The sequence below is a fragment of the Pseudoliparis swirei genome, chromosome 1 (assembly GCF_029220125.1).
Source record: "Pseudoliparis swirei isolate HS2019 ecotype Mariana Trench chromosome 1, NWPU_hadal_v1, whole genome shotgun sequence".
Lineage (NCBI taxonomy): Eukaryota > Metazoa > Chordata > Actinopteri > Perciformes > Liparidae > Pseudoliparis > Pseudoliparis swirei.
In genome coordinates this window covers 18,924,981-18,948,349 of record NC_079388.1, presented here as the reverse complement: position 1 = coordinate 18,948,349, position 23,369 = coordinate 18,924,981, and the positions used below count along the sequence as shown (strand labels likewise).

General features: G+C 41.8%; 1 protein-coding gene across 1 annotated transcript in view; it reads right to left on the bottom strand.

The window, feature by feature from the left end:
- col22a1 (collagen, type XXII, alpha 1) overlaps window positions 1–23,369 on the bottom strand; it is a 60,006-nt gene that overhangs the window by 36,440 nt on the left and 197 nt on the right. The window contains exons 2-15 of the mRNA XM_056416082.1: window positions 20,137–20,282; window positions 19,483–20,049; window positions 14,019–14,099; window positions 9,253–9,367; window positions 7,563–7,686; window positions 6,069–6,344; window positions 5,902–5,982; window positions 4,708–4,824; window positions 4,577–4,621; window positions 4,418–4,480; window positions 3,343–3,381; window positions 1,869–1,922; window positions 1,716–1,769; window positions 1,569–1,622 (exon numbers count right to left, since the gene is read on the bottom strand). Coding sequence (XP_056272057.1) covers window positions 1,569–1,622; window positions 1,716–1,769; window positions 1,869–1,922; window positions 3,343–3,381; window positions 4,418–4,480; window positions 4,577–4,621; window positions 4,708–4,824; window positions 5,902–5,982; window positions 6,069–6,344; window positions 7,563–7,686; window positions 9,253–9,367; window positions 14,019–14,099; window positions 19,483–20,049; window positions 20,137–20,227 — 1,761 coding nt within the window. The 5' untranslated portion in view covers window positions 20,228–20,282. The remainder of the gene's footprint in view (window positions 1–1,568; window positions 1,623–1,715; window positions 1,770–1,868; window positions 1,923–3,342; window positions 3,382–4,417; window positions 4,481–4,576; window positions 4,622–4,707; window positions 4,825–5,901; window positions 5,983–6,068; window positions 6,345–7,562; window positions 7,687–9,252; window positions 9,368–14,018; window positions 14,100–19,482; window positions 20,050–20,136; window positions 20,283–23,369) is intronic.

The window sequence follows — 23,369 nt, the reverse complement described above, 5'->3', positions numbered from 1 at the left end:
ACCTTGACCTTTGACCTCTCTCTTCTCACACAAAGAGATAAATAAAAGTGTACATTATCCCGTGAATCGTTTTCCTGTCGGTCGTCGGGGGAAACAGCGCCGCTGCTCCCGTGCCGTTTGACCTCTTCACGGTCCTCATGTCTATGATATTAGATGAACAATGAATAATGTGTTCCTGAAGAGGGACATTTTGAAATGTCAAAGAACAAAGCACAGGTGTAAATAATAAAACGGCTCCTGGGGAAACCTGAATAGAACCGAGCCGTCGATGATACACCTGCTGCCGCGGAGCGGTGAGACGACAGCTGTCTGGAGAGGCTCAACGCCGGCTGGCTAAAAACACTTTGTTATCTCTGAGAGATTTATGAACACTTATTATTCTGAGAGAAGAATGTGGGGGGGGAGAAACCAGTTATGTTACCTTACACAGGTCTGACGCTAACGGGGTAGCAATGGCTAGTTCCTACACGTCTAGTGTATGGATCAAATGTTAGCATGTATCCGCCATATATATATATATATATACAGTATATAAACATATGTATATAAATGGCGAATACATGCTAACGTTTGATCCAAATGCTAGACGTGTAGGAACTAGCAACGGAACGAGCAACGTTAGCATGTATCCGCCATATGTATATATGTATATACATATATATATAAACGGCGAAGACATGCTAACGTTTGATTGAAATCCAAGACGTGTAGGAACTAGCAACGTTAGCATGTATATAATATATATATATACAAATATAAATATATTATATACATACAGCGAATACATGCTAACGTATGATCCAAATGCTAGACTTGTAGACTCGCAATTGCTACCCCATCAATATATATATATATATACAAATATATATATATACAAATATAAATATATATAATATTACATTTTTTTATATATATACAGATATAAATATATATAATATTTAAAAAAATTATTTGCATATATGTATATATATGTATACAAATATATATATATATATATATACAGGACTGTCTCAGAAAATTAGAATATTGTGATAAAGTTCTTACAGCTTAAGAAAACTCAAATATCCTATCTCTAAATATTAGAATATCATGAAAAAGTATACTAGTAGGGTATTAAACAAATCACTTGAATCGTCTAATTAACTCGAAACACCTGGAAACACATTTTCAAATGTTTGATTTTGTTTTGCTGTTATAAATCTTTTTTTTTACTTGGTCTGAGGAAATATTCAAATTTTATGAGATAGGATTTTAGAGTTTTCTTAAGCTGTAAGCCATAATCAGCAATATTAAAAGAATAAAAGGCTTGCAATATTTCAGTTGATTTGTAATGAATCCAGAATGCATGACATTTTTGTTTTTTTAATTGCATTACAGAAAATAAAGAACTTTATCACAATATTCTAATTTTCTGAGACAGTCCTGTATATATGGCACTGATCTATATCTATGCCTAAAGACATCCTTTCTTCCCCGCGTGAACATCACGATGAGTCAAATGTATGAGCACCGGCTCGTGATTTCATAAAAAAAATGTGAAGACCACACACACACACACACACACACACCTTCTGTCCAGCTAGACCCGGCAGCCCAGAACCACCAGCCAGTCCCGGTTCCCCCTGTTTACCGGAAGAAAAAGAAAGAAATCGCACATATGAGAACACGTCTTTGCAAACCCCTATGAACAAAACACCCAAACACTCGGGACTGACTCTGTCTCCTTTGTCTCCGGATAAGCCGTCGATGCCGGGCACGCCGCCGAGTCCCTGTCGGGCGACGGGAAAGACACCGAATGAATCGACATGTTAAAGAATTAGATTTAGATTCGACGTATTGAAGAAATCCCGGGTTCTCGAAGGCCACACCTTCTCTCCCTTAGTTCCGGGAGCATCTGTCAACCCTAAGCCGCCCGTGTCGCCCTGTGGACAGAAGGAAGCTCTTCAATACGACACAAAGGGGCGTGCAGGATGGCCGGCGACTACGGCGTGCTGACATCACAGAGCGTGGTTTAGTGCGTGATGATTGGTCGAGAGGGTTATCGTGGGAGGAATGAATGGATTTGATTACTTTGAAACACGGATGCAGACATTTTGACGAAAGACAGGGGTTAAAATTACACACAATACACACACACAGAGACGTTTGAGTTAATGGGTTTTGGGAGCCGTTATCGCCTACGCCGAGGCCCACCGCGATCGGGTGAAACTCGAGGAACAACGGCTTCCCAGGGTCGAATTTTCGATTTCACGTCACGAGCAACGTGCCGAGCGATCCCTGTGAATTTGGAGAAAAAAGCCGGACCGAGCGAAAAGTTACGATCGGTAGAAATTACACGCGGCCGCCGAGGCCCCGCCCACCGGCCGCCGAGAATTTCCCTCCACGCTCCATAAACCGCTTTAAAAGTCACGGCGGGTCAGCCCCCCTCTAATTATTTTTAGGAGCTTATATCATTTTTTTAAAAGACGCACGTCATGTCGTTCACGTTGCGTAACACCGCCGCCCGTTGTCGTCGGGCAGAGACGTCGTTGGAAGCAATCGGAGGCGCTTTTTAACCGGACCTTTTTAGGGACATTCACCCATGGGTCGATTAATGTGTACGGTCCCTGTACAAATAAATTAATTAATTAACTGCCGCTTACGTCGTGTATTCTTACAAATAGGCATACAAAAAAAGGTTTGCGATGCAACAAATTGCGTCTTTTCTCTGGGAGGAAGTGAAGACAGATGCTCGTGCGGGAAAGAAAGGAGATGGAACAGGAAAAGCCACAGGGATGCGCTGCATTACACATTTGGTTTCATGCAGTTTCTTCAGCGACGGATCGTCTATTATCCCGAAATTCGTCCTGTCTGCTTTACTCGGCGTTAAAATAACTCCCTGTACAGTTTTTTTTAAACCACCTGTATGATGCAAAAGATTCCAGATGCATCGCAACACAAGCGAGAGGACCCTACGTCTCGTCTCGGGGGCCGTCTTTAAGAGTCCCTCTCTGGACAGCGTGGTGATGCGTGCCCAGGATTTTGTCTCAAGGAATAAAATACACACTGTGCGACTCGTCCAGCTGGCAGCGCCGCGCGGCTCAGAGGCTGTGGTTTTGAACAGACTGCGTAGCTCCGCCCCCTCGCTCTTCCACAAATCCTCTGTGGTAACCTCCTGACAATCACAGCTGGTTGAGTATTTTCCTACCCACTCCCTAGCAACAACAACAAGAGTAATGAAGTGATAAAGATATTTGGAAAATGCCAAATGAAAGAAAGCAAGGGGGTGTGTCGACTCTTAAGACGTACATGCATATAAAATATGCACGGAGACCAGCATGCAGGAAGAGCAGGTGTACTTACCTTCACACCTCTGTCACCTTTGACAGAGACTACTTTGCCCTGCAAATAATCAATCGACAAGGATCAATTATTATCGAGGCGGGAAAAAAAAGAGCAGATGAGGTAATAGCTGGGAGGCATGCGACCTGAGTCTAAAGAAATGTGTATCACAGCACACAGAAACATGAAGGAGCCATCTGGGACAGGACATGGTTCTTCTGAGTGATGCCAGAGAAGAACCATTTCTGGTTCCACGAAGAACCTTTCAAACCAGGGTTATTTAAAGAAAAGAGTTCTTCAAAGAACCTATGAAACATGGTTCTTTAAGGCACCATTTCTGGTTCTTTAAAGAACCCTTCAAACCAGGGTTCTTCAAAGAACCATTTCCTTAAAAGTTCTTCAAATAACCTATAAAGGTGTCTCAAGAACCTTCAAAACATGGTTCTTTAAGGCACCATTTCTGGTTCCACAAAGAACCTTTTAAACCAGGGTTCTTTAAAGAAAAGAGTTCTTCAAAGAACCTATGAAAGTGTCTCAAAGAACCTTCAAAACATGGTTCTTTAAGGCACCATTTCTGGTTCTTTAAAGAACCGTTCAAACCAGGGTTCTTTAAAGAACCATGTCCTTAAAGAGTTATTAAAAGAACCTATAAAGGTGTCTCAAGAACCTTCAAAACATGGTTCTTTAAGGCACCAGTTCTGGTTCTTTAAAGAACCCTTCAAACCAGGGTTCTCAAAAGAACCATTTCCTTAAAGAGTTCTTCAAAGAACCTATAAAGGTGTGTCGAAGAACCTTTAACATGGATCTCTAAAGCACCATTTCTGGTTCCACAAAGAACCTTTCAAACCAGGGTTCTCTAAAGAACCATTTACTTAAAGAGTTCTTCAAAGAACCTATCATGGTGCCTCAAACGAATAAATGGTTCTTCGTAGAACCACAAGGCGTTTTAAAGAACCATTTAAGAACCTTTATTTTTCTGTGTACTACAGAAAGTCAACGTTGAACATGAAGTTCTGAGGATCATCATCTCTCATCAGAAAGGAAGAACATAAATAATGAATCAGCTCGTGGATGTGCACGCTTTAAGGTTTCATACAGCTTCTCCTTTTTCCGCTCTGATTCCCGGCTCTCCGACGGCGCCCTTAAGGCCGGTGTCACCCTAAAAAAAAACGTAAGTTCACAAAATGAACAAACATACTTTCTTTTTTTTTTTGCGACGCACACACTAGCCCTTAAAAGTACAATCGTAGATGACCTTTCCACCCTGAGGACCTGCAACGCCGGGCGCACCGGTCGCTCCCTGTGAAGAATGAAAGCCGTTTATTGAAAAGGTTCCCTCTCATCGGTGGAAAGATTAATAGCCGGGATTAAGCGTGGCGGCTTTACCTTATCTCCTCCCGGGCAGGAGCAGTTCACTTGAGGGCCCCTCTGCTGCTCCACGGTCGAAGGCGTCGGAGCCGGGATTTCCACAGGGGGGGGCTCCGTGACCACTTTCTTGGGGCACTGAAAATAAAAATATAATATATACTGTATTTAATGGTGCAACCAAAAAGGAAGAAGCAACAGTGGTGCCAGCATTAGATCACCAACAAACTACTTTCGGGTAACGTCGCTAAACGCTAAAGTAGCCGTTGTTGGAAGTCATCTGTGACTCTAAAGGAGCCGATTGCTTTATAAAAAATTTAAATAGTTTTTCTTTATGTGCTAACTCATGAACTTTCTAGCCAAGAGTTAAATGAGAAGCCTTCGGGTCCATCCTCCATCGTGTGCTCATTAAAATGAACGTAGGAGCATTATTAGCTATTTTCGCTAAAAATGCTTTTTTATGCTTTGAATAAGGACTATTTTAATGTTTAATCTACCTGAAAAAATGATGATTTGCTGATTTATACAAATATCTTTTCCACAGTTTAAGTCTAGGGGAAACAGTGTTTTAGTATCAGCTATAGAAGTAAAAATTAAAAAAAGCCGGAAATAGCCAGATGGTCTCTCAATATATACGTTTGTATTCAAGCTAAGAATCTAAGTGCTTTAAATTAGAAACAAGCATGACTTAAAGACTTAAAGACATAAAGACCAGGAAGCTAAAGTACCCACAGATCCGTTGGGTATATCTCAAGTTAAAGAAATAAGAAGCGAGAAACTGAAAAGGTCTCTCAATATATCTGTTTGTATTCAAGCTAAGAATCCAAGTGCTTTAAATTGGAAACTAGGTCAAAGACTTAAATACCAGGAAGCTAAAGTACCCACAGGTCCATTGGGTATATCTCAAGATAAAAAATGAAGAAGCCAGAAACTGAAAAGGTCTCTTAATATATCTGTTTGTATTCAAGCTAAGAATCCAAGTGCTTTAAATTGGAAACTAGGTCAAAGACTTAAATACCAGGAAGCTAAAGTACTCACAGGTCCATTGGGTATATCTCAAGGTAAAAAATGAAGAAGCCAGAAACTGAAAAAGCCTCTCAATATATCCGTTTGTATTCAAGCTAAAAATCCAAGTGCTTTAAATTGGAAACTAGCTGAAAGACTTAAAGACTGAAAGACATGAAGACTTAAGTACCAGGAAGCTAACGTACTCACCGGTCCGTTGGGTATGTCACAGCAGGTTTCCAGCTCCGCATGCTTGGAGTCGCAGTACACCATCATCCTCTGGAGGTCAAACTGGGCGGGAAAAACGAGACGGACAGCCGCTGAAAAAAAATCGATTCCTCAAATCTCGTCAAGCGCTTCATCGCGCGGAGACTCACGTCGATCGGCACGCTGTCGTACAGCCTCTTCCCGATCACCGTCTTGCCCTGGATGTCGATGTCCTCCCGGTCGCCGATGGCCACGGTCTGGATGCGCTTGCAGTCCAGGTACAGGGTCACGGACTTGGCCTCCACGCTCAGGGCGATCTTGTGCCAGTTGCGGTCGAACAGGTTGTCGACGTCGGGGCTCTTGAACACGGCTCGGACGGCGTCCTTCGTCAAGCCGACGGCGTTGTACTCCACCCCTTTGTTCTCGCCGTCCAGTCGGATGGACACCTGACAACACGGAGGAGGAAAGGTCATTGGTAGTGTCTTTATTAGAATCCTGAGGTACTTTACTGATGGTTATATGTATTATTATACCTTAAGATGAGACCTTAGTGATACACAAGCTTCCCAGCAGGATAGTTAGTAGATAAAATAAGCCCCGCCCCTTACCGGATGGAGGCGGGACGACATTAACAACACTTTACTGATGATTATATGTATTATTATACCTTAAGATGAGACCTTAGTGATACGCAAGCTTCTTAGCAGGGTATTAAGTATATACAATAAGCCCCGCCCTCTACCGGACGGAGGCAGAAAGGTCATTTGTAATGTTTTTATTACAATTCTGAGGGACTTCACTCAATGATTGAATGTATTATACAGTAATATGAGACCTTAGAGATACACAAGCTTCCCAGCAGGACATTACGTATATAAAATAAGCCCCGCCCCTTACCAGATGGAGGCGGGACGACGTTAACGACAGAGGCAGAAAGGTCATTCGTAGTGTTTTGATTAGAATTCTGAGGTATTATAAAGGTGATTATATGTATTATGATACCTTAAGATAAGAACTTAGTGATACACAAGCTTCCCAGCAGGGTATTAAGTACATAAAATAAGCCCCGCCCCTTACCGGATGGAGGCGGGACGACGTTAACGACTGAGGCAGAAAGGTTATTCGTAGTGTTTTGATTAGAATTCTGAGGTATTATAAAGGTGATTATATGTATTATGATACCTTAAGATAAGAACTTAGTGATATACAAACTTCTTAGCAGGATATTTATTTTTATCAAATAAACTCCGCCCTCTACCGGACAAAGGCAGAAAGGCATTCGTATATGTTTTTATTACAATCCAGAGGTACTTTACTTGACAATTACATGTATTATGATACCTTAAGATAAGAATGTAGATATACACAAGCTTCCCAGCAGGGTATTAAGTATATAAAATAAGCTCCGCCCCTTTACCGGATGCAATAATTAGAATCCCTAACTTTCACTGTTGGTACTTTAAGTATGTCTTTTTGACACTACGTTTGTACTTTAAATGCAGAAGTCAAATTATCAAACTAAATAATCGAGCCAAGGTAGGCAAGACATTTAGAAACATCTTTTGTCTTCCACATGAAGATATGGTATTACATATAGTTCAACAATGTCTTTATTTTCAGGTTTTATCGTCACATTTCGGACCATCTACGTTGGGCTGACCCACCTGAGGGATTCCATACTTGTCGTAAACCTGCCAGAGGTACCAGTCTTCACGTTTTGAGGTTTTCCTGAATTTGAACGTCGTCACAAAGGCGTATTCATCCGGCAACCCTTGAGGAAACACGTCCCTGGAGAGGAAAAACACGTTGTTAAAGCGTGTATTATTTTACTTGGACACAGAGTCAAAGTTTAGACTCAATATTTCACCTACTAACCACTCTCTCTCTCTCTCTCCCTATATATATATATATATATACAGTATATATACATAAATATATATATATATACATATATATATGTAAATATATATATGTACAAATATAAATAAATATATATTTTTATATGTATATATACACATATATATAAATGTATATATACATATATTCATATATATATATACATGTATATATATGAATATATACATATATAAATATTAGGGCTGTCAATCGATTTTAAAAAATTAACTAATTAATCGCACATTTTGAAATTCATTAATCGCGATTAATCGCAATTAAAGGTTAAAAGTTCATTCTTTTTAAAGACCAAACTTCACACAGAGCTGTGTTTTCAAAGAGGCTCCTACCTATAAAGTGCCAGCGAGGTATTTAATATTGTGGATGATAAATTGTATATTGTATATTGTATATTGAGACCCCATTGGTCCTGTCATCTTTAACATTGAACAGCAGCAGAACCAGTGGCCTTGGTAACTGACTGACATTCACATATGTCATGTTAACCCTCTGGAGGCTGGGCTCATTTTATACATTTTACACACACACAAAAATTCACCTTTTAAAGGCGTTTTCATATGACACATACCCACGTGTTCTACATCAAACATTCCAGAACAATCTCAGCTCTATTCAATGAGGCGCAGTTGTCCTCGCGCCGTGTTCTCTGCTCTCTGACTGACAGGCTGCTCATGAGCCTCACCAGTGTGGTGGGAGGTCCTTTGTGATTTACTGAGTGTTCATTGGTTGTTTTTTCCCCAAAATGTTGACCGACAAACGGATTGACCAATCACGGTGAAGGTTTCGTGTGACGAGTTCTTTCCGCGCCGCGTCACCCGACACGTCGCCCTCCGTTCCTCTGTGTATCAGAGGGGGAGACGGGAGGAAGGAGGAGCAGGAGGAAACCCGACTGATTCATCCACGAGTTAAACTGATTTCTGCTCCTTATTTTCGCGGAGAAATAATTGTTTTAAAAACGGAAACAGTGTTAAACCGTACTGCCGCGGTTTGACACTCGGTTTGAGTGTAAAAACTTCAACGAACACCGGAAGTAAACAAAGTTGCGTTAATTGCGTTAAAATATTTTAGTGCGTTAACGCGGCCAAATTAATCGCATAGATTAACGCGTTAACGCTGACAGCCCTAATAAATATATATATTTATATATAGACATATATATATTTATATATATACACATATATATATATACACATCTATATATAAATATATATATATGGATGTATATATATACATACATATACGCTGTTCTTTCCCCTCAGCTCAGTGACGTGACATTATTCTCTAACATCCAGAGTTTTGAACCGACATATCCGCCAATATTTCATGACTTCTGAGGTGAATTCCCACATTTGAATTTTCAAACATTTCACATTTTGCACACATCTTAAACATCTTTTCAAATATTTCAGAAGTCGCCGTGCGGCTCTGTCGACCACTCACTCCGCCTGCTGCACGACGGGCATGGTGCCGAGCCGGACGTACGAGCTCTGGCCTCCTTTGTCGTCTCTGGCTCCCAGAACGTCTCTCACGTTGAAGTGCTCCATCAGGTCGAAGCCTGCGGCAACACGGGCAGAACAGAATAAATGAGAGTTGAGTTACGGCCTTTGTCGGTATTTCTTTGGGTACTCTGTTTTCTTTTAATTGGGTCTGCTCCACCACGCCCTGCAGCCAGCGTGTTCGTCACTATGTTGGAGATTGAAATCACCGAACGACTGGAAAATAGAGCATTTCTTTGATTTGCTGCCGGCATTTCTGTTAAGGTCCACGTATTAGTGTGTGTGTGTGTGTGTGTGTGTGTGTGTGTGTGTGTGTGTGACCCTGCAAGCATGTGATTTTGAAGTGGTGTGGCCACAGGGTCATTTTTAGGGTGGTTTTGGGAAAAGGAAACTCCCTTGTACAACAAACAAGCGCTGTCGCTATGGCGACGCCAGGGGCGGACGGGTGAGTTTGTCCCAGGCACCGACCGCTGCCACTCGGTCCGGCGGATCGCCCTGAAAGCCACCGGTGGCGGTTCGCTGGCCGTGAGTTGAGCGGACCGTGCCGTCAGCGAACGGGCTGGGGACGGAAAGAATAAATCTGTGAAAAGGTTTTTTTTCTGGTTTTTTTTCCTCATCTTCCAAAAGAGAAAAACGGGAACATAAAGGTGGTAACGTGAGACGCTTAGTGGAGCTTATGAGAAAATAGCCTTCAAACAGCTGGTGAGCCCCTGAGACCATTAGCAACAGAAGAAAGAATAACCTCAAAAACCATCATAACAGACCAAAATAACCAAATGTCACTTTTCATACACCTTCACTGTTAGATGCCGTTTAATTCGCCTGCATCTTTAACATCTGTTTCCTCATTTTGTTTGTCAAGATTAAAAGATGAATGGTGAATTGTTTTGTTTCTTGCCACTTGTTAAATCAAAGTGTAGTAACTTTTATTTCTAATTCATGTTCTTTAATGCCATCAGCAGATTCGTTAGCTTATAGCATTATCTCGACGAAAAGACGAAATCCATAGAGACGATGCCTCTCATGGTACCTGTGTTTGAAACTAAGGGGACACACTTATACTTAGAACAATACAATATGTTCAGCTAAATACTTGCAGAGAAAACCAACATCTTCTGATAGAAATAAAACCTCATGTGGAAGGGCTTGAGCAGAAGTCTAGAATTTCGACAAAATCTTGTCTTTCAATTGTTTTGTTTCTTGCCACTAAAACTTTATTTCTATTTCATATTTTTTCATGTCATCAACAGCGTCGTATAACTACTTTTTGGCAAGACGAATGCCATCGAGACTACAACTCTAATACCTGAGAAAAACAACATATTCTGATAGAAAGAACCAAACCTGGTGTCAAAGGGCTTGAGCAGAAGTCTCAAATTTCGACAACATTTTGTCTTTCAAATTTATTGTTTCTTGCCACTTGTTAATTTCTAATTTCATGTTCCTTCGTGTCATCAACAGCATAGTACCTACATAGTATATTTTTGGTGAGACAAAAGCCATAGACCACAGGGGTCAAACTCAAGGCTCGCGGACCACCTTTTCTAAAGGAAAATCAAGAAAAATATCCTGTGCTTTTATTTTGAAGGTTTCAAATTAAATGGATTCATGTTATAACGTCAGATACATTTTCTTGTGTGCAATATTTCTATACTCCAATAAACAATTATCAAATGCAAAGAGAGTTATATACAGTGTAGTTTATACAGCGTTTCAGGCACACCGGCCCTTTAAGAGGGCAGCGATGATGGTGATGTGGCCCACAGTGAACATGAGTTTGACACCCCTGCCATAGAGACAATGACTCTAGTACCTGTATAGAAAGTATTTAGGTTTTTCTAAGCGCTCCTGTGTTTAAAACTAAAAGGAACAAACTTAAAACTCAACATCTCAAGCTAAACACAGCAAAAATCAAATATTCTGATAAAAACAAAACGTGAAGAAAGGCTTGAGCAGAAGTCTAGAACTTCGAAAATGACCAGCGGCAATAATCTAACAAGAGTCAAGACCAAGCGACTCGAGCCTCGGTGATGTCATACTGAGGGATGTGTTGCAGCTGTGAGCCTCGACCCTCGTTGTCGCGGCGCGTTAGCTAGCCGCGTGACGTTTCTGTGGCCGCCGCGGGGGCATGTTAGCGCAGAGCTGTAATTTAGACTGGCGGCGGAGAGCATGTAATCAACCCCGGAAAAAAGTTATTTCGGACGGCCCCAATGGGGGCGATCCGCGGGGGAATCCAGATGAGTTCACCGACTTTCGGATAAAACGCAGCGTTCTTTTTTGATGGTAGCAGATGGCGGCGGTTCCTGCAGCCGATGGCGAGCTTATACTTTTGTCACGCTGTGCCGACGTCGAATGAAACCATGGGAACCCGCCGCGGCCTCGTCATGTTCTCCCGTGAGAGAACCATTATCGTAGAGAGATAGATGCTCTGAGGCCGCATCAATCAGCGTGGCGTACATTATATTCATGCTAGCTTCTTTTTTTTTAGCTTATGAGAATACACATTTTCTCATCTCAGGAAAAACAAAAACACAGCCCGGATGATTTATTCTAATTAGAGGGTTTACAGCACATCTGTGTACGGAGAGAGTGTGTAGTTGTTTTGTGTGTGTGTGTCTGATTTATCTAAAGTTCTAATTCCTGTGCAGTTTAGAGGAAAATCCCCAATTAGCATAATTAGCATAATTAGCCCAACGGCCATCGCCTGATGAAGTGTTCAATCTAACACGATTATCGTTTCTTTAACTTTCACCAACAACAGTAGAAACAACTTTTTTTATAGACTGTGAATGTATCATGTAGTGATGTCATGCGTGAAGCTTCTACCAGCGGAGGCGACTCCGACTGCTTCAGAGTGGAAAACACTTGTAATATACTTGAGTATTTCCATCACATGCTTCTTGATGCCGTTGTACCACACTTTAAGATTACTACAAATACTTTCTTTTTACCCCACGCTGCATCTGTTTTAAACTTCAAATAATACAATATATTAGATGTATAGCAATGCACACGATTGAAACAATACAAAGACAAGTCCTTATCTTTTGCCAAATTCTCTTTTCTTGTTTTACTTTTTGGCTCAGCAGCCTTATTGCAAAAAACAAAAAAATCGTGACATTCGTGTGGAGTTAGCATATCATGTCCAAATGGGTTTCCTCTAAGAGCTCTTGTTTCCTTCCTCAAAATAAATACATGGATGTTAGATACATTAGAAATACTTGTTTTGGTGGTAAGCCCTGTGATGGACAGGTGACTGGACCCCAGTGCATGCTGGGATGGGGGTGGGGGGGAGGTAAACCACATGGATAGATTGTTCGAATTGCAGATACATGTTCATTAATCCTTAATATATTGTATTTGTCATCATGATATAATGATGCTTTATGAGTTGCAATGGTCCGGGTTTCACTAACAGAGGAAGGTTTAAATGTTTTATAGGCACCTTTATAGCCTGACATCACTACATCTCTTAACCCTTGTGTCGCCTTCGGGTCAATTTGACCCGATTCAATGTTTAATGTCGGTGTTCTTTCGGGAGTCAACAAACAAACATAAAGTACCTCACACTTAAACTTGGAAAACAATATTAATTCTAATAATTTTCTGGAGATTTTAATATAGCTGGGGTCATATTGACCTCAAGGGTAAAATATGTTAGTAAATATAAAGGTAACAGGAGGGTTAAACATTGAATCGGGTCATATTGACCCGAAGGCGACAGGAGGGTGAAACATTTAATCGGGTCAAATTGACCCGAAGGCAACACAAGGGTTAAGGAAACACACACTCATATTTTGAGGGGGGGGGGGGGGTATAACTGAACACTGGCACAAAAGAGTCCATAAGCAAAATGTCATTAATTTGAGATTAAAAACCTCAAATCAGTATCAGGTGAAGGCCAGACCAATTTTTTTCAGAGTCAAATTGTTCTAAAAACACAGCTTTCATCACTCTGACATCGTTCTTTCTTTCCATGAAGTTCCATGAAGACAGACGTGCCGGTGCATCTGTTTTTTCTCTCAGCGTGATGGATGTGTGTGGGAGGCGCAGACAGGAACTCAGATCCCCCCAAAAGAACAAAACAACATCCGACCTTTCTGGTGAAACGCTAAGTTCTCAGAAACCTTTTGCACGGTAGCTTGGAATTCATGAAAACAAAACATGGAGTGTTGGAGGACTAGTAATGTGACTAGTAACTTCATTTTTTTCGATGTTAAATAACAAGATATTTATTTATGTGCTAATTAGTGAGCTTTTCTCAGTAAGAAAGCGAAAAAAAGATCCATCTCTCGAAAATAGGAACAAATCTCGGACCAACCTTTCGATGCGATTGGCGAAACACATCGAGCGAGTTTAAAGGGCCAACACATTGATTTTCATAGCGTGTGGAAATGGATACAAGTCAATGGCTGCTGTGGAGTGCAGACAAAATAAATCTATAACAGCAGCAAGTATATTGAGTTTTTTTTTATAATGGCAGCTTAAAAAACGAGACAGAACAATGACTGTCACAGTAAAGTAGTACTTTTCGAGCCCTGAATAAATAAATAAATTCCCCACCCGATCAGATTGAAATAGAAGAATAAACTACATCTGTGCATGGAACAAAAGCTTCACGTGGGCATGTAAATGCTTCGAGAAACAAAGAGCTGACTTTGTGGCAGACGCCTATTGCCAGCATTATCGAGGATATAAAAAACCACATACCTGGAACCTCTTGGAGACCGTAGCTGGAGCTGTTGGTCTTGAACTGATCAGGTTGGACCTTCATGTTCGGACACAAGACATCTGAGGAGAGAGGACGATGGTTCAGTTAGACGTCGAGCCGTAAATCTGGGATGAGATGAACTCCTAGGATACAGGGCCAAAAGTCCCATCTTCTTGGAAATCTAATCACGTGATAGGAAGCAGTCGTTCTGGTGTGATATGCGACGTACTGTCCTCCATCTCTCTTGTCTGAAGTGTAGAGTTTAGTTTAGTTTATTAGCTGGATTCCCGTTAGCTGACGCCTTAGCGGCCGCTAATCTTCCTCCGGTCCACAGAAAGGACAATATACAAAACATGGCGTGAAACAAACAGTTACAAACAGTACAAACAGAATGATAACAACAAATAAATACCGTGCAATGAAGGACCGGGATGTATATTGTGCAGTACGTCAGCAATTTATACAAAGAAAGATCAGATGGCTACAAAAGAGATGGAAAATGCCAAGGAGTTAATATCAAGTGGTTGATGCCCCGAGGTGAGCCTTTAAAAAAAATTTAAATGACAAAGTATTACCTCTGTGAGATACACGATGAGGTCGAACATTCAAAGGATTATTTGCACGAAAAATAACTGGACGTTTGAGGTTTGTGGTTCTACGAGAGCACAAGGCACCTCCGTGGGCCGGGAAGCAGTCGCAGTTTCATATTTCACAGATATTTCAGTCACGGTGACGACAGTGAGAAATACTCAGTTTACGTTTGTTTTTATTGGCAGGAGGGTTATTTTCTATATCTGTGTCAAGATGCCAGCTTCACTGCTAAAGAGCGCATGTGGTTTATTAGATGTAAACATTGGAGAGATTAACATTTTATGAGGGTCAGCTCGTCTAAATTACACTAAAAAAACAAGCGTATTTCGTGACTTGGAGGTGGTGAGTTGAGGCTGCTGATGACATCCTAGATTTCTTGGCTGGAGGGATTGGTAGCGTACAGAACAATAAACACACTTTATAATAACGCCATTGCATTTGAGTGTTGGGTAAATAAAACCCAAACTAGCTAGATAACATATAGGAAGGTGAGAATTTTGCCATGTGTGTGATCTGACGCGTTACGGTTCATGTAAGGCTTTTACTTGAGAATAAATTGAGTTAAATAGCAGGAAAGAAAGTCAAGGTGAATTGAATAGAACCTCCTCACCAATCCCACATGGGGAAGAAATATGTTCACATTGTTGGAAAGGTCCGACAGCCGGATCCTGTCATTAGTTTACAATAAATCTGTTCAGAGAAACTTCTCATTCAATTAAATTTAGCGCTGTTGTTTTTTTCTGCTCCATGCAGATCCCAGACCATGACTGATTGCAAAAATCCAAGCAGCTCATTTTAATTGTGAGCACTTGCATACCCGTTAATTAATCCTACAAGCGGCTCATTTAGCATTTATTTCTAATTCCTGCAGTAAAGTTTGTCCTTTTTGTCTCTTTCTTCTGTCTTGAAGTCTTTGTGCTTGGACCAAGGTTCTGTGCTTGGACCAATTTTATTTACCTTATACATGCTTCCTTTGGGCAATATTATCAGGAAACACTCCATAAACTTTCATTGTTATGCAGATGATACTCAACTATATTTATCGATAAAACCAGAGGAGAGCAACCAACTCGGTAAAATTCAAGCATGTCTTAAAGACATAAAAACATGGATGACCTGCAACTTCTTGATGTTAAACTCAGACAAAACCAAAGTAATTTTAATCGGCCCTGAGCACCTCAGAGATCAATTATCTGGTGATGTGGTTTCTGTAGACGGCATTGCCCTAGCATCCAACACCACTGTAAAGAATCTTGGCGTTATCTTTGATCGGGACTTGTCCTTTAACTCCCACGTAAAGCAAATCTCAAGGACTGCATTCTTTCATCTACGTAATATTTCAAAAATCAGGCACATCTTGTCTCAAAAAGATGCAGAAAAATTGGTTCACGTTCGTTACTTCGAGACTGGATTACTGCAACTCCTTATTATCAGGCTGCTCTAATAAGTCTCTTAGGTCCCTCCAGTTGATCCAGAATGCTGCAGCTCGTGTTCTCACTAAAACTAAGAAAAGAGATCACATCACTCCTGCACTAGCTGCTCTGCACTGGCTCCCAGTAAAATCAAGAATCACTTTTAAAATTCTTCTCTTAACCTACAAAGCCTTGATTGGTGATGCACCATCATATCTTAAGGAGCTTATAGTACCATATTGCCCCACTAGAGAGCTACGCTCACTAAATGCGGGACTACTTGTAGTTCCTAGAGTCTTAAAAAGTAGAATGGGAGCCAGAGCCTTTAGTTATCAAGCTCCTCTTTTATGGAACCAGCTTCCAATTTCAGTCCGGGAGGCAGACACAGTCACCTCGTTTAAGAGTAGACTTAAGACCTTCCTCTTTGACAGAGCTTATAGTTAGGGCTGAATCAGGTTCAACAGGTCCAGCCCCTTGATATGCTGCTATAGGCTTATAGCTGCCGGGGGACGTTTTAGGATGCACTGAGTACCTATCTCCTCTTTTTTCTCTCCTTAAGGATGAATTTTTAACTCTCAATCACACGTTACTAACTCTGCTTTCTCCCCGGAGTCCTTTTGACTTCACGTCTCATGGGGTCATCGGACCCTATGAGACGGCATAGATCCTATCTGCCTGATGGATCATCGAGGTCTGGGTCGTGAAATTCCTGCTCCTGACTGCGCCACTGTCCTGTTGAGACTCCACCCACTGTTGAGACTCCGCCCACTCCTCCTCCCCACCGCCATCTGCCTGATGGATCGTGGAGGTCTCCATCGTGGAATATGCCTACTATGAACTATTCATACACTCTGTCATATTCATTGAATGTATTTTAACTCTAAATCTGTCCTTCTGTACACATTACATCTATTGCACCTGTCCATCCTGGAGAGGGATCCTCCTCTGTTGCTCTCCTGCAGGTTTCTTCCCTTTTTTTCCCCCTGAAGGGTTATTTGGGAGTTTTTCCTGGTCCGATGTGAGGTTTTGGGGCAGGGATGTCTATGTGTACAGATTGTAAAGCACTCCGAGACAAATTTGTAATTTGTGAAATTGGGCTATACAAATAAACTGAATTGAATTGAATTAAATGAAGATCTCAGAAAATCTCATTTAGCATTTATTTCTAATTCCTGCTCTAATGTTTGTCCTTTTTTCTCTTTCTTCTGTCTTGAAGTCTTTTTTAAAGTTATAAATGAAGATCTCAGAATATCTCATTTAGCATTCATTTCTAATTCCTGCTGTGAAGTTTGTCATTTTCTTTCTTTCTTCTGTCTTGAAGTCTTTGCAAAAGTTATAAATGAAGATCTCAGAAAATCTCATTTAGCATTTATTTCGAAAGTGTGTCCTCGTGTGTGTCAAATTCAAGGAGTCTTGTTCTCTCTAGCAATAATTGAAGATCTCAGAAAAAGGTATTTGGGTCTTGTTTTTAAAGCCAGCGAGTCTACCAAAAGAGTACCGTTCCCTGAATGAATGGAAGTGCATCACTCTTTTTTTTTAAAGACGGCTTAAAGCATGTTAAAGCGGAGCTGCTCCCTAAACTTGTGGCCCCCGGAGCTATAATTTAGGAATCTGTCTGTGAGTTGAAACGCAAGCGATCCTGCCTTTGGAAATGAACGTCTCGGACAGATTCATAAGAAAGAGATGGTGCATTTCATGCCCCGGAGAAACACCATTTCCTTTTGCAGCCAGGATCTGATACACCTTTTTAATTCTCACTATGACCCGTGCTGCCTGCTGAATTTTTTAAAACACACCGCAGGTGTTGGACTGGAGCTTTGATAATAAGAGTTCTCCGTCACTGGGGTCATGTAAGGTCAAGTGTGTGTGAGCGAGGCCACACACCCTCTCATGAAATAGTGAAGAACATAATAAGTAGAGTCCTTTTTTTTTCTTTTTCAAACCTATGGATTAAAAGGTGAAAACATTCGACGTGGACATTAGAGCGGCCGCCCTGGACCCAATTTAAAAACATTAGAGCTATAATTTTCCGAATGAAAATAACTTTGAATTACCCTCTGGGCCAGTTGAGCTGACCACTGATATATTTAAAGACTCACTTGTGGTGATTTTAGAGATTAGGGAAAGAAAAAAATGTGAACCTTTTTTGTCGCCCCATGGTTATTTTCTACAGAGTCCTAAAAGTTGCATGCACAGCATGATTTATAACATTTTTATCAAATTATTATTATTATTGGCAGATTTAAAAAGTATATGGTCAAGAAGCAAAAGGTCAAAATAAAGGCGTTTCAGAGTCTAAATCAACACTTCCTTCAGTGGAATCTCTACTTTTGGATTTGTAAAACATGACAATTTAGAGCTTAAGATGAAATTGAGAGTTGCGAGCCTGTCTTTGCTTATCTGTGCGTGAAACCATGTAATCATGTCTTTTCCATTTTTTGCATTTAGTTTGTGGCGAAGACCCGTGGCATCCTTCTTCTTTCCTGTCTGGCTAATTTTAGACAAGAATTTTCATGTTGGAGGGCAAAGTATTCATCTTCTCCGCGAAAACATTCACGGACAAGATATTTCTCCGTCTCTCCTCGCAGCTGCCAGACGACATAAAACTCATTTCAGCTCATTACTTCGGCTTTGCGAGACACTTTCTGAGCCTCCGTTCCTGTGTTGAAAGATTATCTCGGCAAACTAGTGAGAAAAAAGAAATAAAACATTGAGGTTGAGCTTAAGACAGGTTTTCCAGTGTGAAACACCTCTGCACCAAAGCAGCCGTTAAATAGGCAGCTAACCCACAGAAATGTCTCGGGTAGAAAAAAACTGTCATCTTCAAGCCAACGTTTGCAACAACCCCCCCTCACGCGCTTCATACTCAGAGAAGAAGCCATGATAGCACCGTATGCATGAGCCACAGCTGCTTTAACATTTATTTCTAATTCCTGCTGTAAAGTTTGTACTTTTTTTCTCTTTCTTCTGTCTTGAAGTCTTTTTAAAAGTTATATATGAAGATCTCACAAAATCTCATTTAGCATTTATTTCTAATTCCTGCAGTAAAGTTTGTCCTTTTTTTTCTTTCTTCTGTCTTGAAGTCTTTTTAAAAGTTATAAATGAAGATCTCAGAAAATCTCAGTGCTAAACACCTCTGCACCAAAGCAGCCGTTAAATAGGCAGCTAACCCACAGAAATGTCTCGGGTAGAAAAAAACTGTCGTCTTCAAGCCAACGTTTGCAACAACCCCCCCCTCACGCGCTTCATACTCAGAGAAGAAGCCATGATGGCACCGTATGCATGAGCCACAGCTGCTTTGTGGTTCGGGGTGGTTGGGGTCTCTCCTACGTGTAGCAGCACTTAAAGGTTAAAATAAGAGTCCACTTTGATTAAGTGCACGTTCAGGGTGAGGCAGGGAGGCTTCAAACAGGAAGCCATGTGGCGTGTGTTGGCGCTGGGCCGCGGTTGGCCGACTTACTCTCGCACAGCCTCCTCCTCAGCCGGCCTCTGATCTTGTCGATGGCGTTGAAGTCCGTCACGTGGAAGACGTGGGCGCTCTTTGGCTCGGCCGCGATCTCCTCCAGCTCCACCTTCAGCGCCTCCCCGATGCCCACGGCGAAAATCCTGACGCCGGCTTTGGCGGCCGCCTTGGAGGGCTCCAGGACGTAATCCTGGCTTCGGCCGTCCGTGAGGAGGATGGCGACCCGCTGGATGCCTCGGGCCGTCGGCCTGGCGCCGCTGCGCTCCGTGAAGATGTTGGCGGCGGTGTAGCCGATGGCGTCCCCGGTCATCGTGTTTCCACCCAGGTAGCGTATGTTGCGGGCGGCTCGTTTCACCTCCTCCAGGGTCCGGTATCTACCCAGGGTGAACTCGGTGCTGGGTCTGTCACTGTACCGGACCACGGCGACCCTCGTCTTGTCCGGCGCCACGTCGAAAGACTCCACGATGTTGGCCACCCATTGCCGGATCTTCTCAAAGTTCTCCTTTCCAACACTGGAAGACGTATCCAGGATAAACGCCAAGTCGTAGTGGACATTTTTACATCCTGCCGTGAGAAAATACAGGAGGAATTAGTCACAAACGCAGTCCACATGAGCTCTGGAGAATGTAATGTCCGATCTGATGGTTTTACCTGCCCTCTGAGCTTCCACCGGCTCGCCGGAAAGAGTCAGAGCCAGGAGGACTGAGACCAAAGTGATCCGAAATCCCCGGTGTAATTCCATCTCGGCCTCGGTTGTGTTTTTCTTTTATCTTATAGCCACCATCAAGATGTTCAGTCTGTGGAAAAACATCAACAGTTGGCTATTCTTCGATTGGCTACTGCAGTCAGTTATTTCGTAAATGTACAACAGACCTTTCAGAGATTTAAAAATCGAAATCCCGTCTGCCGAGCCGTCCCTCGGCGGACGGGATTAGTGTTAATTTCTCTCTAACAGTGAAAGCAGAGGAGTTGGCGTGCATGGAGATTGGCGTAAAAAAAAAGAGGCCTTCCTACAATGGCTGCTGCCACATCTCTATTGAAGAGGCGGCTGGTGGAATGCTGATTTCAGATGGCATTTACCACTTTATACTTATACAAGAAATCTCTCTTCTCCCGTATTGTCTCGTGTTTCTATTGTCTCTCGTTTCAAATTATTTCTGCAAGATCTCCATTCTCACGATGTGACGATTGAAGCCTCAGACTGAAACACGCATTTAATCTACAGCAGCGAGGGAATTCAATTACATCTTCAATTCAGTTTATTTTGTATAGCCCAATATCACAAATTACAAATTTGCCTCAGAGGGCTTTACAATCTGTTCGCATACGACATCCCTGTCACATCGGATCAGGAAAAACTCCCCAAAAATAGGAATCTCCACTCACAAAATAGTAGAAGAACAAAGTTAGAAGTGAGCTAACGTTGCACTGATGATGAAAACATTCACGCAGGTATCTCGAGTGCCGGCATCAGTCCGTCCTCGGTTGGATTCGTTCACGATTCTGTTGTTCCCGGGCGGCACCTTCAGAAACCTGTCGCGTAAACACAGAACTATTCTCGCTCTTATTGTACACCGGTGGCTGCGCCGCCGGCCTCTGTGACTGACCGTAGACATAACACAGAGTCATCCTGGGAGGGCGTCTCTCTGCGGGGGGTCAGCGGGGGAGGGGGAGGAAAGATATGCACAACTTGGAAAAGCAATAATACGAGAGAAGTGCTTTACCGTCCTTCACTGTGCTCGCTGACATTCCCATTGAATTGGTCTGTGAACGTATTGGTTTCCCAAACCTGCAGTCTGAGGGCTTAAAGCAAAGACTGTTTTGGGTAATTGCATTTTTGTTGAGAAGATTTATACGGCTCTCGTATCCGCTCATTAAATATGAAGCTGGCCCCAGGAGACTGTTAGCATATAGCTTAGCATAAAGACTGGACACATCTAGCCTGGCTCTAAACATGTTTTATCTCAGGGAAAACAACAACACATTTAGGGTTTACAGGGACCTACACGTCAGAATATTTGGGGCAATTCATTTATTTGCATTTTTGTTGAGAAGATTTATACGGCTCTCGTATCCGCTCATTAAATATGAAGCTGGCCCCAGGAGACTGTTAGCATATAGCTTAGCATAAAGACTGGACACATGGCTCTAAACATGTTTTATCTCAGGGAAAACAACAACACATTTAGGGTTTACAGGGACCTACACATCAGACTATTTTGGGCAATTTATTTATTAGCATTTTTGTCGAGAAGATTGATACCGCTATTGATCCGTTCATTAAATATGAAGCTGGACCCAGGAGACTGTTAGCATATAGCTTAGCATAAAGACTGGAAACATCTAGCCTTGCTCTGAACATGTTTTATCTCAGATTATTTCTTGACCGAATACATTTAGGGTTTACAGGGACCTACGCATCAGACTACGTCTTGGCCCGAGAGCTGTCAAAAAAAATTGCCGTAGTGGCCACACCTGGTATTACAACTTGTGCGGCCATCACGTGACGTCACAAACCTCCCAAAACGAAGCCGTATATGATGACATTATCTCATCCCGTTCATGTTCGGGGGAGTCAACAGTGTAGGCGTTAGCAATGGAAAAGCCGAGTAAGCACATTTCCTCGTATTAAATGAAGGCGCCATCTTTGAATCGGGCATCCAGTTTGCTCATTAAGTTTTACACATTGTTTATTTCAAGCAATAACTGGCCACCCAAAATATGAGGCTTTTTGGGGTAGCTGATGGAGCACACAACAAGCATGATCTTCCTGACACAATAATGATGATAATAAACATAATTACATTATTAACAATGGGATATATGATTGAGAAAATGCTAGAGCCGGGCTATTTGTTTCCCCCTCGCCTCCGGTCTACACTGAGCTAACTTTCTTTATTCTGAAGCTTTATATTCAACCAATAACACAGGATTCAATCTTTTCAGCTAATAAGTGTAATTTAAAAAATGTTGAGTTGATCCTTCAATAACCGGGTTTTATGCAATTAAATAAATTAGATCTAAGAAGGTATGTGAACCAAACATACTGTATAAAGTGATGCATTTATCCTCGTTTAAAGATAAATATGTTACAATCTTTGCAGCATATTTGAAACTGTTTTAGGTCAGTGGACCTCTGAGGCCCAAATATGAAGTAGAAGTAGTCTGTTGGAGTAAAGTAGCAGGTAATTACTCCAGGAAATGGTCACTTTCCAAACAGCAACCTGTTGACTGGCCTTACAGCCGACACATTGTGCTGGATTCACTGTGGGTAGAGCAAAGTGCTTTTGGCCTCCAGATACACGTTTCCTTATCTGATCCCGGATTGGGCTATTTATGCTGCTTTACTGGTGCTATTAGTGATTAAAATAGACAAGCTGTAGCTGAATCACTCTAATTGCACCTAATTAGTGAGCGTTTAAAATCTGAGAAATTCAGCCCAGCGAGACTTTGAATAAATACAAAATATATATACTGTATATATACTGTATATATCTCAGCAGTCATGCTCCTAATTCTCTTCATCCAACGTTGCACAAGTCGTACATTTTCTAATTTGTCTCCCTTTCATCTCTGATCACATTTTAATACACCGCATGTCCCTTTCAGAGCGGCAGTTATTAGAAACCTATTTAGTATCTGAGGTAAAAGCTAAAGACAAGCTGCCCCCCCCCCCCCCCCCTGTTACCAGCAGGTCTGTTTCCACTTCCTCTCTCTCTCAATGGCAGACCTGGGACCTGCAGTCCAGATCTCTATAACAGAAACAGTTTGTCATTCCCAGGATGTCAAAAACAGAAACGGTGCGTTTTTTCTTCTCTATGTGCAAACCCAAGAAAAACCTGTTCTCTGATGGAGCGTCACAGCATGTGGATACACAATTTATG